This window comes from Gastrolobium bilobum, unplaced genomic scaffold (genome assembly GCF_033153095.1).
Source record: "Gastrolobium bilobum isolate Gb01-03AN ecotype WA unplaced genomic scaffold, APGP_CSIRO_Gbil_v1 utg10294, whole genome shotgun sequence".
Lineage (NCBI taxonomy): Eukaryota > Viridiplantae > Streptophyta > Magnoliopsida > Fabales > Fabaceae > Gastrolobium > Gastrolobium bilobum.
The window spans coordinates 97,032-110,279 of NW_026895601.1; the positions used below are offsets into that span (position 1 = coordinate 97,032).

General features: G+C 34.2%; 2 protein-coding genes across 2 annotated transcripts; both read left to right on the forward strand.

Moving 5' to 3' along the window:
- The first annotated feature begins 1,698 nt into the window (after nt 1–1,698).
- On the forward strand, nt 1,699–8,239 carry LOC133283712 (delta-1-pyrroline-5-carboxylate synthase-like). Its single transcript, XM_061480622.1, has 19 exons — nt 1,699–1,758; nt 1,891–1,962; nt 2,066–2,179; nt 2,539–2,763; nt 3,183–3,460; nt 3,879–4,029; nt 4,349–4,513; nt 4,593–4,670; nt 5,452–5,541; nt 5,867–5,953; nt 6,058–6,144; nt 6,248–6,344; nt 6,466–6,569; nt 6,680–6,755; nt 6,933–7,083; nt 7,233–7,301; nt 7,520–7,586; nt 7,678–7,748; nt 7,996–8,239. Exons 1-19 carry the CDS (start codon nt 1,699–1,701, stop codon nt 8,069–8,071), a joined length of 2,118 nt encoding a protein of 705 aa, XP_061336606.1. The 3' UTR covers nt 8,072–8,239.
- A 1,107-nt stretch (nt 8,240–9,346) lies between these two features.
- Nucleotides 9,347–12,920, forward strand: LOC133283683 (histone acetyltransferase type B catalytic subunit-like). The gene is made up of 10 exons (XM_061480584.1): nt 9,347–9,492; nt 9,585–9,626; nt 10,447–10,559; nt 10,639–10,707; nt 10,854–10,892; nt 10,976–11,052; nt 11,201–11,300; nt 11,433–11,514; nt 11,632–11,792; nt 11,931–12,920. The coding sequence occupies exons 1-10, from the start codon at nt 9,408–9,410 to the stop codon at nt 12,570–12,572; spliced, it is 1,410 nt and encodes a 469-aa protein (XP_061336568.1). The 5' UTR covers nt 9,347–9,407; the 3' UTR covers nt 12,573–12,920.
- Nucleotides 12,921–13,248: the final 328 nt, after the last annotated feature.

Below are 13,248 nucleotides of genomic sequence, written 5' to 3' on the forward strand. Positions count from 1 at the left end.
GTGCGCCATAATGCTTGGAAGCTTCTGTTTCGTAGCGCAAATCGCGCCGGCGTTGGCGCAAATCGCGCCGGGATCACCAGCTGGCGCACCTGGCGCCAACCTTGGCGCCTCCAGCGCCATTTCGATCGGGAGCTTCTGTTTCGTTGGCGCCCGCCGCGCCACATCTGGCGCCGGTCGCGCCGGGATCAGCAGGATTCACGCGCTCGTTTCGTAGAAAACCCATAACTTGGGCTACAGTGCTCCGATTTGAGCGCGGTTTGAACCCACGCATTGCTAACGAAGAGATCTACAATATAGTAGAAGTTGTGAAATAAATAACAAGTAAATTAATGGTTTAAAAATGGAATGAGAACATGATGTTAAGCTTGGTTTATCTGATTCCGCAAGGTAATATGGTTATGATCACGCAATTGGATGTTTTAAATTCAGCGTCGTTTTAAAAAGAAAAATTCATCCGGATTGTTAATTGAGCCAATGTGATTGTAACTGCGCTTAATATCATAATGCGATGTTAACAAACCGGTTCTAGAACGGGGTGTTACACTGATAGAGGTAGCTTATTCAAAGGAAGAAATTTTTATCAGCCAGAAAAAATATGTCCTTGATCTTCTTAAAGAAGCAGAAAAACTTGGGTGTAAACCCTCTAGTACTCCTATTAAGCAAAATCACAATATAGGTTATGAAAATGATAGTCCTCCAGTTGATAAAGGACAATATCAGCGATTAGTTGGGAGACTGATATATTTGGCTCATACTAGATCGGACCTAGCTTATGTTGTTAGTATTATGAGTCGGTTCATGCATAATCCAAAAGAAAAACACATGCAGACAGTGGAGAGAATTCTTAGTATCTTAAAGCCACTCCTGGTAAAGGACTGTTGTTCCAGCGTGATAGCAGTATCTCTTTAGAAGTTTATACTGATGTTGATTATGTTGGATCCGTGACTGATTGTCGATCTACCACTTATTATTGTATGTTTCTTTGTGATAACCTAATGACATAGAGGAGTAAAAAGCAAGACATGGTTGCCAGATTGAGTGCAGAGGCTGAATTTCGAGCTATGGCTCAAGGCATTTGTGAATTATTGTGGTTGAGAATTATACTTGATGATCTCAAAATAAGATGTGAAGGACCTATGAAGTTATTTTGTGATATTAAGCCCGCCATTTGTATAGTTCATAATTCAGTTCAATATGATCGGGCTAAGCATATTGAGGTCGATCGCCATTTCATCAAAGAGAAACTTGATAGCGGGTTTATCACCACTCCGTACATCATTCTGAACGTTAATTAGCTGATATTCTGACAAAGAGACTTCATTCGAAAAGATTTCAAGAGCTTACTAACAAGCTGAAAATGACAAATATTTATTCCTCAACTTGAGGGGAAATATTGTAAATAATTGTATTTGTTTATTTATTTATTTATTTATTTCCATTCTATAATTTTCTTTGGGCTTAGCCTATTAAGTTATATAGTCTCTTTAATACATATATAATACATAATACATATATAATACATAATTATCAAATAATATTATCCCTTTTTTTGAACTAAGAATATTCCCGCTAACAAGTTCTATATGAAAATTCTTAATATTAAGGAAGTGTTGGTGTATACTGTATCATAGTACACAGCTGCTTCTAGCGCTTCTCTCTCTCTCTCTCTCTCTCTGAAACAGACTCGTTGGTGGGAAAATGGAGAACATAGATGCTTGTAGAGATTTCATCAAAGACGCTAGGCGTATCATCATAAAGGTTTTTCTCTCTCTCTCTCTGTCCCAAAAATATCTTCTTCTTCTTTTGTGATTGTGTGTATGGTTGGCGCGAAATGCTGCAACCATAGGGTGATGCAAATGGCTAAGGTTATTGGTTTGATTGGTTTTTAAGGTTGGGACTTCTGTGGTCACACGCCAAGATGGAAGAGTAGCGGTTGGGAAATTAGGGACACTATGCGAGCAGGTCACTTTGTATATATTATGTGTTATGTGTTTTTTGTATTTTTAAGAAATAAAAATGGGATTCTGAATTTGGAATGTGTGTCCCTTTTGAAAACAAATGGCAGATTAAGGAGCTGAACTCTCTGGGTTATGAGATTATTTTGGTGTCATCTGGTGCTGTTGGCCTTGGTCGCCAAAGGCTCAGATACAGGAAATTAGTTAACAGCAGGTTAGGATGGGTTAGGTAACACCTTTATTTTGGTTCTCTCAGTATGTATACAAAACCTTCAAAATGCTGTTTGAAGGGTATGTATAATAATAGTTTTTTTTTTTAATATTTTTTTTTGTTTGAAAAAGTTCACCAATGTCTTTGTAGTTTATTGCAGAATCATCAATGTTCCTGTGATTTTTTTTATCATATATGCCTTTGTGGTTTGCTAAAGGATATGTTTTTTTATCATATATATATATATATATATATATATATATCTATGTGATTTTTTACTTTTTATAAACTACAAGAACTTATGTTTGCTCTTATTCTAAGCATGTTCTCCTCTTGATTTTTGTTTTACCCTTAATGCCATTGCATTTTCAGTTATTATCTTACTTTAAGATACTTGACATTGATGTTTTACTCCTTTCTCTAACTGCCCTGCAGCTGGATGTGACATCTGCTCAGCTTCTTGTGACGGACAATGATTTTAGAGACAGGGATTTCAGAAAGCAACTTACTGAAACTGTGAAATCATTGTTAGCATTAAAAGTTATTCCCATATTCAACGAGAATGATGCAGTTAGTACTAGGAAATCTCCATATGAGGTTTGTTATTCTACTTGTCTGATTTAAGCTAAACTTAATCTCGAAGCTGATTACTTCTAGCTATGATGCTCCTTTCTGAAAAAATAGTGGCAATCAGTTCTTTGCTGATGATATGATCTTGGCTTATGCTACCAAGAAATAGAGCCCAGAATTATGTTTAATTTCTTTTGATATATTTTCTGAACTTTATCTGTTAGACTTAAATATTGATTCTGTATCCAAGGTTTTCTTTAGACTGATCTGTATATGGACAAAATTTATTTAGCATTTTGTCTGTAAACCGAACTTAACCTATTTAAGGAAAACTGACTACTTGTTTATCCTTCAGTAAGAGGCTTCTTTGCCTGTCAAGCATTCCCAATATTCGACTCTTAACAGTGTTTTAAGTATTTGAAGTGTCACCAACTCATTTTGTGCAGGATTCTTCTGGCATATTTTGGGATAATGACAGTTTATCAGCTTTATTGGCCTTGGAGTTAGAAGCTGATCTTCTTATTTTGTTGAGTGATGTAGAGGGTCTTTATAGTGGCCCTCCAAGTGATCCACGCTCAAAGCTTATTCATACATACATTAAGGAAAAGCATCAAAATGAAATTACTTTTGGAGACAAGTCTAGGGTGGGAAGAGGTGGAATGACAGCCAAAGTAAAAGCTTCTATTCATGCGGCTGAAGCTGGCATTCCAGTTATCATTACCAGGTTTTATTTTAAACATTTTCCAGTGGCACCATTTTCAATTAGAAATATTTTATTTAGTCCATGACACTTGAACGTACTATTTTCACTGGACCACAAGGAATTTCGAGAAATGAAAATAAAAAACTCATATACATCTAATTTGCTTTCAGTTATCTGTTTATTTGTTCTATTTATTTTTCTCTTTAGATGACTTTTTGTGGACCATATGTTTAGTCAGTAAATTTAACTGAGACATTTATGGCACAGAAGATCATTCATGAACTTTTTTACCCTTTGCCAATATTGATATATTAGATGGAAGTTTTAATTCCAAGAACACTATGAAATCCATTATGTATGCTACCCACTCTATCTGATTTTCATCTTTGCAAGTTGTTTTTTCCTTTCTTCTGACACATTCCCTTTTTTCCCATTTCAGTGGTTATTCAGCTGAAAATATCATTAAAGTCCTCCAAGGACAACGAATTGGAACCCTCTTCCATAAAGATGTGCATATGTGGGCCCCAGTAAAAGAGGTTGATGCACGTGAGATGGCAGTTGCGGCTAGGGACTGTTCCAGACGGCTTCAGGTATCTTATATCTTCACACTTACAAAATGTCTAATAGAACAAATGATGGTAGTTGATGCACGTGAGATGGTAGTTCAGTTAGCGTCAGGAAATTGAGCAAGTGAGGATGAGAGTAGTGTTTGATCCTCTTCAGTATTGTCTTTAGGAGGGATTTAAAGTCTTAAACCTGGAACCTGTCCCGAATCGGACTAGTCGCGAAGCGATGAACTGATTGAAATATTTCAAAATAAAAAATAAAAAATATCTAATGGATCATGGATATTACTAGCTGTCAATGTACCATTCCTAGTTCAATTTTCTAATCTTCTACTCTTTACAGGCCTTGTCTTCAGAAGAGAGGAAACAAATTTTACTAAAAATAGCTGATGCCCTGGAAGCACATCAAAAAGAGATAAGGATTGAAAATGAAGCTGATATTGCTGCTGCACAACAAGCAGGATATGAAAATTCCTTGGTTGCTAGGCTGGCTTTGAAGAATGAGAAGGCAAGAAGCTCAACTAAAGAATAAAATATTTAAATTTTAACTAACTGTACATAATTGTTTAAACTATGATAATTGACAGCTTGCAAACCTTGCCAACAACATACGAATTATTGCAAACATGGAAGATCCGATTGGTCGAGTGCTAAAACGAACTGAGGTAATGAGAAGTTTATACTGACTATATATATTCTTGGACATGGTAGTTTTAAACACCAGTTGCTGAGGTCATTAATGTATAAGCTGGATCAATTTCCCCTTCTACTTATTGTATTTATTACAGATTCTAATTTTACATCCATACTAGTAGATAAGAAGGAAATGACTTGTGTTATTTGCAATTTTGTTTAAGGAAGTTGTCCAAACTTCAAAGTCAATAATACCCTTATCTCAAACTAGCTGGGTCGGCGATTGATGAACTTAAATAAAAAATAAAAAAAAGATTGAGAAAAATAAAGAAAAATAAAAAATAAAATAAAAATAATAATAGTAATAAATAAAAACTAAAATAAAAGAATAAATAAATAAATAATGGTGAGAAAAATAAATAAATGAAATATAATTAGAGAGGAAGATAAATAATTAAATAAACATAGGAAAAAAGGACCAAAAACAGGCATATTCCTCCACACTACTAATAGTTTTCCTACACTCTGTCCTAAGATACACCATTCGCTAATTTTTTTTTTTTTTTAATACATCACCATTCATCAAATTGTTTCTCACTCCATTAATTCTTATTTTATTATTTTCTCCCAAATAAGTCTTGGATGAACTCTTCCTTTCTTTGTGTCATAAAGTATGGGAGTATAACTGTTGCTTAGTCAAAAAGTACATTGTTTATGATTTTTTGAACAAGCTTTTCATGAACACTCTAGATTGTACTGAATTTTTAATGATAATTATTGATCTATAATATTTCTGACAGCTTTTTTTTTTAGCTTGCAGATGGGCTAATTTTAGAGAAAACATCATCTCCTTTGGGAGTTCTTTTAATTGTTTTTGAGTCTCGCCCTGATGCATTAGTTCAGGTATATTAAACATTTTCATATATATATATTTTTTTTCACCTTCTGTTAAAACCTGGTTAATTATTTTCAATTTCTCAATTTTGTCCTTCCTCTTGATTGCCTTTATATATAAATCTTGTTTAGTTTGCTTTCTATATGACATGCTTGGGCAAAAGTTACCTACTAAGCTGTGCATCAGGCCTTTCTTTAAAAAAATAAAATGAATTCATTATTCTTATATCACATGAACTTATTTAGGTTTAAAAAAATATGTCTTGATTGATTAACTCTGAATTATATGCTTTTTATCTGAGTCTAAGCCAATGGCTTCATATAATCTAAACAGATAGCTTCCTTGGCAATCAGAAGTGGGAATGGGCTTCTCTTGAAAGGAGGCAAGGAGGCTAAGCGATCAAATGGAATTTTGCACAAAGTTTGGTTTCAAATTAATTGATAATTTGCAAACCATTTTGTTTTTAAATTATATTTGGTTATAATAAACATTTTTTGGGTAATTTATCATCTCTGAAATTTCAGGTAATTACTGAAGCCTTACCAGATACTGTTGGTGCAAAACTTATTGGACTTGTGACGTCAAGAGCAGAAATTCCTGAGCTGCTTAAGGTGAATACAACAGTAGAGATTAGTTTCTGATTTATAAATTTGTCCCCTTTGATGATTGGCACCTTTTGCTAAAGCTGGAATCTGCATTCTATTTGTCTTTTAGCTTGATGATGTGATTGATCTGGTGATCCCAAGAGGCAGCAACAAACTTATCTCTCAGATCAAGAGTACCACTAAAATTCCTGTTCTGGGTCATGCTGGTAAGACCTTTCTGCTTAATATGCAAACAGTGTTTGATATGGTATCATAAACCCTTTTGCTAAAGAAATTTATTTGTGACTAGCTGACTATCATAATAAAGCTACATTATTGCCAAACTAGATGGAATTTGTCACGTCTATGTCGATAAATCTGCTAATATGGAGATGGCAAGGCGGATTGTACTAGATGCAAAAATAGATTATCCAGCAGGCTGCAATGCCATGGTATTTCATATGTGTTGAATGACTGTGCAAGCTTTGTTTGCTGGCTATTTTTCCTAATTCACTTTTCACTGCCATGCATAACATATGTTTATTTAAATTTGAACTTTTAGGAAACACTTCTTGTTCACAAGGACTTAATAGAGAAAGGTTGGCTTAGTGATATTGTTGTTGACCTACGGACAGAAGGTATGACTTCTGAGTTCTGACAAAAATCTCTTATTAAACTGGTGAATTATCTGACTGGCATCATTTCTATATTTGAAAAATGGTTTCTTGAAGTCAAATGGACAGTTCTATGTATTGTTAATTTTATCTTGTAAGATTTCTGGAATGGTTGCATTGGATGATTTACAATTCATGCAGGTGTAACATTATATGGAGGACCAAAGGCAAGTTCTCTGTTAAATATTCCACAGGCACGTTCATTTCATCATGAGTACAGTTCGTTGGCTTGCACTATTGAAATTTTGGATGATGTTTATGCAGCTATTGATCATATAAATATTCATGGAAGGCATGTCACTCTTTATTTCTTGTTAAGAAATATGTTGAAGCATATTTTCCTTTCATTCATCTTCCCTGTGCCCCCATGTGAAATTACATCTGCAGTTGTGCAGTGGGCTTAGATGGAAATTCGTCTCATTTTCTCTTTCTTTGTGGCAGTGCACATACTGATTCCATCGTCGCAGAAGATCAAGAAGTAGCTGATGCGTTTCTAAACCAAGTAGACAGGTAATATTTGGAATGTAATGAATTGTTATTTTGTTTTTCTAATCATATTATCTACTTAGCAGCATTTCATTATTTTGATAATTTAATTGCCTGTTTTTTGACAAAATTATTTATTAGTAAACACAACAATCCTTTTCTTTTGAGCAATTAACCACTTTCTGAGATTACTGAACATTGAATCACGGCAGTTATGTAAATAATGTTTGCTATATTGGCAGTGCTGCTGTTTTTCACAATGCTAGTACAAGATTCAGTGACGGGGCACGATTTGGACTAGGTGCAGAGGTATGATTTAGTTTGCATTATTTTTTTTTTTATCAATATCTTAAGCTAAAGTTGTTGATTTAATTCATAATTCTGTTATGGGCTTTAATAGGTTGGAATAAGTACAAGCAGGATTCATGCTCGGGGTCCGGTAGGAGTTGATGGATTGTTAACAACCAGATGGTATGAACTGATGGTCATTATAACACTTTAAAAACAAACACAAACCTTTTAGTGTCCTATACAACTAGCAATTCCATTCAGTTTCTTATTTAGTTAATATGATCAATTTGAACGACACTAACTAATCACAATCACAGAGGTACAAAGATTTATGGGAAATAGATTTATCATTTATGAATAACCAACACACTAAGAGGTTTATAAAAGGATAATAACTGATATTGAGACTATTCATTTGCGTGTGCAGGATTCTCAAAGGAAGTGGAGAAGTAGTAGATGGTGACAAAGCAGTTAGCTACACCCACAAAGACCTTGCTACTTGATATGTAACTTTTGCAAATAAAATTCACATCACTCTTCATGCAGGGAAGGTCACTAGGCTGTGCTTTATTTTCCTTGGTCTTTTCTTCTGTCTTGAGAGTGGAGCTAAAATTGTACAATTCAGTAGAGGGGGAGTGATATTTGTGTTATGTATTGCTGCTTTTCTATTCATGGTGTTGTTCAAGAGAATTGCTTGCTCTCCAACCTTAGGAAATTAATGGTCTTTGTTTAGGACTTTCTTAAATTGATGTATATTATAGTTATGCAAATAAAATACTTCACCTTTAGCTTCGAAAATAAAAAATAAAATGCTTCACTTATTTTGTTGCTGTCGTGTAATTGCTTATGCTAGGAAAATTAAGACAATTTGAAGTCTCTTGAGTCAACGGCTTCTTGCATGGGCAAACATTGTTCTATTATATACTAACTATATATATTTTAATGACTTCATGTTAATTTTACAGTTTTGTAATAATAATAAAAGACAATAATAACATTAAAAATAATTGTACATATAAGAATTAAGTTATAAAAATTATGCTAAAATCAAATTAAGAATAAATAAAATGTATGAGGAAAAATATATCTCAATAAAGAGTTGTAGTTAAATGTTAAGGGTGAGGTGTGAAGGTGATATGTAATGATCTAGAACTACTCACAAGAACTTATCATTTTTTTGAGAATTTCTAAGATACTTTAATCGCATTATTGATTAGGTGAGACGGACCAATCAAAGCTAGAAAGAGAATGTGATAGTTGCATAGGGAAGAGATAAAAAAAAATTTAATCCATGTGTTATTTTTTTGAATAAAAATCTAACATACAATTGGTGCACTGAAAATGCACTCTGTTTTTTTTATATTATCCGTCGGAATTCAAAATTATTAATTTTGAACAATTATTTATGGATTTTTGTTTTATCCTTTAACATAACATAACAAATTTTCCTACACTCACAACATTTTGTGGGGCCCACACTTTTTAAAATAAAAAAATAAATAAAAAATTAAGGCACGCAAAACGAATCTCTATAACATTACAAAATCACTTTTCCTACCACATAACTCTTATAAAACCCATTATTTATTAGTTGATTCACATTGTGGTAGTTATCATTTCTTTAATGTATAATAAAATCTCTCCAGGAATTATTTTTAAAAAGAAAAAAAGATTAAAAAAAAAAGAGAGAGATTAATGAAGAGAAGACAAAACTATCAGTTTTATGGAAAAAGAAAAGGAAGAGGCAGAGGAAGGGACCATATATGAATGAAGATGCCCTATAAATACATTTCCCTCGCATTTGATTTCCCGCTCCTGCAAAACCCTAACCACTCGGAAATGGGTCAGAAGCAGAAACACCAACCTAATTCAGATTCCAACAACGATGCCAAGAAGCGACGCCGTGTCGGCTTCTCCGTCGTAGGTGAGCTTTCTTTCCATACTTTGTTTCATTCACTTCGCCTTTTTCACCTGATTAATGTTCCATCATCAACCTTGTACTGTGTTTGTGCGTAGATGCTGGTGTTGAGGCCAAAGACTGCATCAAAATCTTTCTAGGTACGACAAAAGTTTTTCGTGCTCATACTAGCTGCTTGCTGTGTACCACTTGATCTGCCTCTGTTACTGATTCAGTTACATGGGGTTGCTTCTGAATGTGACGTTTCGTTTTCCCTTTTGGGAAAGGTGCTACCTTTGAAATGGGGATGGCAGTTTCTCTTCTGGGTCTAGTTCATCCTCACTTGTGGGGACTGATATTAGTGTTTTCAGCAGTGTAGGCTAAGGACTATGGTTACCAGAACGATGATGAGTAAAGGGGAAAAGTAGTTTAAAATTTTGATTGTACATTCCATCTTGTACTCAGCTTATGGAATTAGAGATTATTTATGGGTCTTACATAGCCTTTGTTAGATTGGTTTGCTTGGGCTTGATTCTTCCAAGCTTGGTTTTCTAAGGATTTGAAAATTTGTAAATCTTTGGTTTTAAGTACAAATTAAAAAACGAATAAATAAAAAAAATTAAAATCTGTTTCGAGCTGTTTACTAAGCATTTTTTTCTTTAATTGTCCACCTGCTCAAATTGAAAACTTTTTGAGTATATATATGAGAAGATGGTTTATGTCTTGTACTCAGCTTATGGAGCTAGAGTTTATTTTTTGCTCTTGTCTAGCCTTTGTTCATGTAGCTTGTAGATTGGATTATCTAGGCTTGATTCTTCCAAGCTTAGTTTTCTAGGGATTTGAAAAATTTGCAAATCTTTTGGTTGTTCAAGTTTGTGACGTGGATTGCTATTGTTTGGTTTCTAATTCTATCCTAGATTCCTTCCCCTCCTTCAGTTCCTTCTCAGTCTCTCTTAAGTAATGTCTAGTATTGTTGTACAGTTTCAAGCAAAGACGAGTTCCTTGCTCCAGAGAGTTTCATCATTGATCCTGTGGATTTGAATAGCTTTTTTGATGATGATGATGGGAAAATTTATGGTTATGAGGGATTGAAGGTCAGATTCATTTGTTTTGTAATTAAAGTATTTGAATGGTTCATGGTCAACAATGTCTTATTTTACTCTTCTTTTACAGATTACCATCTGGGTTAGTAGCATATCTTTTCGTACATATGCTGATATTACATTCCAGAGTTCATCTGATGTAAGTGCTGCATTCTTTTAGACTAATTGAAAATAATATGGATAAACTCCTTTTACCTTACTGATTGGCATAGAATTTTCTATTGGTTTTGGTTGTTACATAATTGCTTTGACACTTCCATAACCATGCTGTTTCATTGCTCTTAGAAAGGCAAAGGGGTCACAGATCTGAAATCTGCTCTTCAGGTTGGCATCAACATCCTTTGTGAGACCATTATTTTATACCTTTTACCCATGACTCATAAAACTTAGTTTGTTATTTTATACAGAGAATTTTTGCTGATACTCTTGTTGAGAGCAAAGATGCTTTCCTTCAAACATTTATTTCGGATAATGGTTTTGTTAGGTATTGTATGTTGATTACTCTTTGTAGTTTGTACTCTAAACAAAGCCTCATTTTGTACTTATACTGTTTCTTTTATTTTAATATATTAATTGAAATTTTTTATTTTTGAAAAGTAATACTGTGGATGCGAACTTTAATTGGTTTACAGAACATCGATCTCAAATGGGGAGGTTTTGAAGCACAAAGCTTTCAATGGGATTATTGGTGATTGTAATAGGCATGCTGATTCAACTACTTCTGACATTGAGGTTGTATTTACGTTTAGGCTCAATATATTTTATTATAGATGGTAAAAATTAAGTTGCTTAAGTCTGCATATGCATATTTTAGTGGCATTTTTCAGAATGGAATATTATATTAATGTCTAACTCCTAGAACAGGCTGTTCGTATGGTGGTAGGAAACATGACTACTGGGCACCTTTACAGTCGTCTAATACCCCTTGTCCTTCTTCTTGTTGATGGTAATTTTTACCTGTTTTAGTTTTTCATAGTATTGTATAATGTAAACTCTTATTTTACATGAAACTTTAATTAAATCTTTAGAATGTAGTTTTTTACTTTCTCTGTTTGTCATATAGGTAGCAGTCCTATTGATGTTACTGATCCGAGTTGGGAGTTGTATCTTGTGATTCAGAAGGAAACTGATCTGCAAGGAGAGATGCAATGCAGGTTGATTGGTTTTACTGCTGTCTATCGATTTTACCACTATCCTGATGGTTCTCGATTGCGACTGAGTCAGGTTTGTCATATTCTTGACATTCGGGAATAGCTGCTAGACCCTCAAAACCAATGTTAACCTTTAAAAATGCTCTTCATAATATTCTGAAGTTCTTCTTTTTGTCATTTTTTTATGAGCCGTCTGTTGATGACATGGCAGATATTGGTATTGCCTCCTTACGAGCACAAAGGGTATGGTCGGTTCCTTCTGGAGGTGCTAAATGATGTTGCCGTATCTGAAAATGTTTTTGACTTGACAGTAGAAGAGCCGTTAGATCACTTTCAACATGTCCGCACATGTGTTGACGTACTTCGCCTGCTTCGTTTTGACCCAATCCAAAATTTAGTTAAGGTTGCTGTTTCACTTCTAAAACAAGGAAAGCTGTCAAAGAAAACTCATCATCGTCTAATGCCGACTCCCTGTGCTATTGAGGATGTCAGGGAAAGTCTGAAAATTAACAAGAAGCAGTTTCTCCAGTGTTGGGAGGTTTTGATATACCTTGGCATTAATCCTGTTGACAAGCACATGGATAACTTTTTGAGCATTATTTCCAATCGTGTGAAGTATGATATCTTTGGGAAAGATTCTGGTCCTTCCGGGAAGCAACTTATTGAAGTTCCAAGTGATGTTCAACAGGAGGAGTCTTCATTTGTCATGTTCAGATCAGGAGCTAACGAAGCTAGTACTGTGCAAATGGATGACAACCAGACAAACCAAGAAGAACAACTGCTGAAGTTAGTTCAGGATAGGGTGAAAGAAATACAATTGATTGCAGAGAAGGTAGCTAGCTCTCCCTCTTGAGATCACAAACGTGGCTGTAAATTGAACTTTGTCCTTCACAAGATAGCATGAATGACAAGCTTATGTCTCTATGATCTTGTTTGGTTGTTTTTCTATTGGACAATCATACTGCTATATAGTTATCTTGGTTGACATTTCTGAATTCTGATATCGGTAAACAAAGAAGATTCCCTGGAAGCGCAATCAATACTGTATTTTGGCTCTTTTTACCAGGCTGTAGTTAAAAATCTTTCATCTTAGGCTGTAAAGGAACCATGTGAAGTAGTTGGTATTTCTTACTATCATCAAATGACTGATTGATCTCAGAAAAACTGTGTTAAAGCCAGAGTTTAGAAACTTTTTACATGTAGACAAAATAAAGCCAATGCTCGTGTTACAAAAGGTTCTTCTTGTTTTTAAATTTCAAGTGATAATGGAAGATCCAATTACGAATAAATATTTGTGAAATAAAACGGGATGATGCAACAATATTCAAATTTTCTCTCGTTACTGCAAATGGACACTTGATACTCGAAAATTCCGTACATAATGGACTTAATTTGTTAAAGTTTTGTAGATGGACATTCTGTTTTCTTTTCGAAATTAGTTAGAAGTTTTCTTTAGAATGCACAATCACTAAAGAATTGATTTATTTTTTCAAAAAAAAAAAAAAACTAATAGCCCTCTCATCACAGTT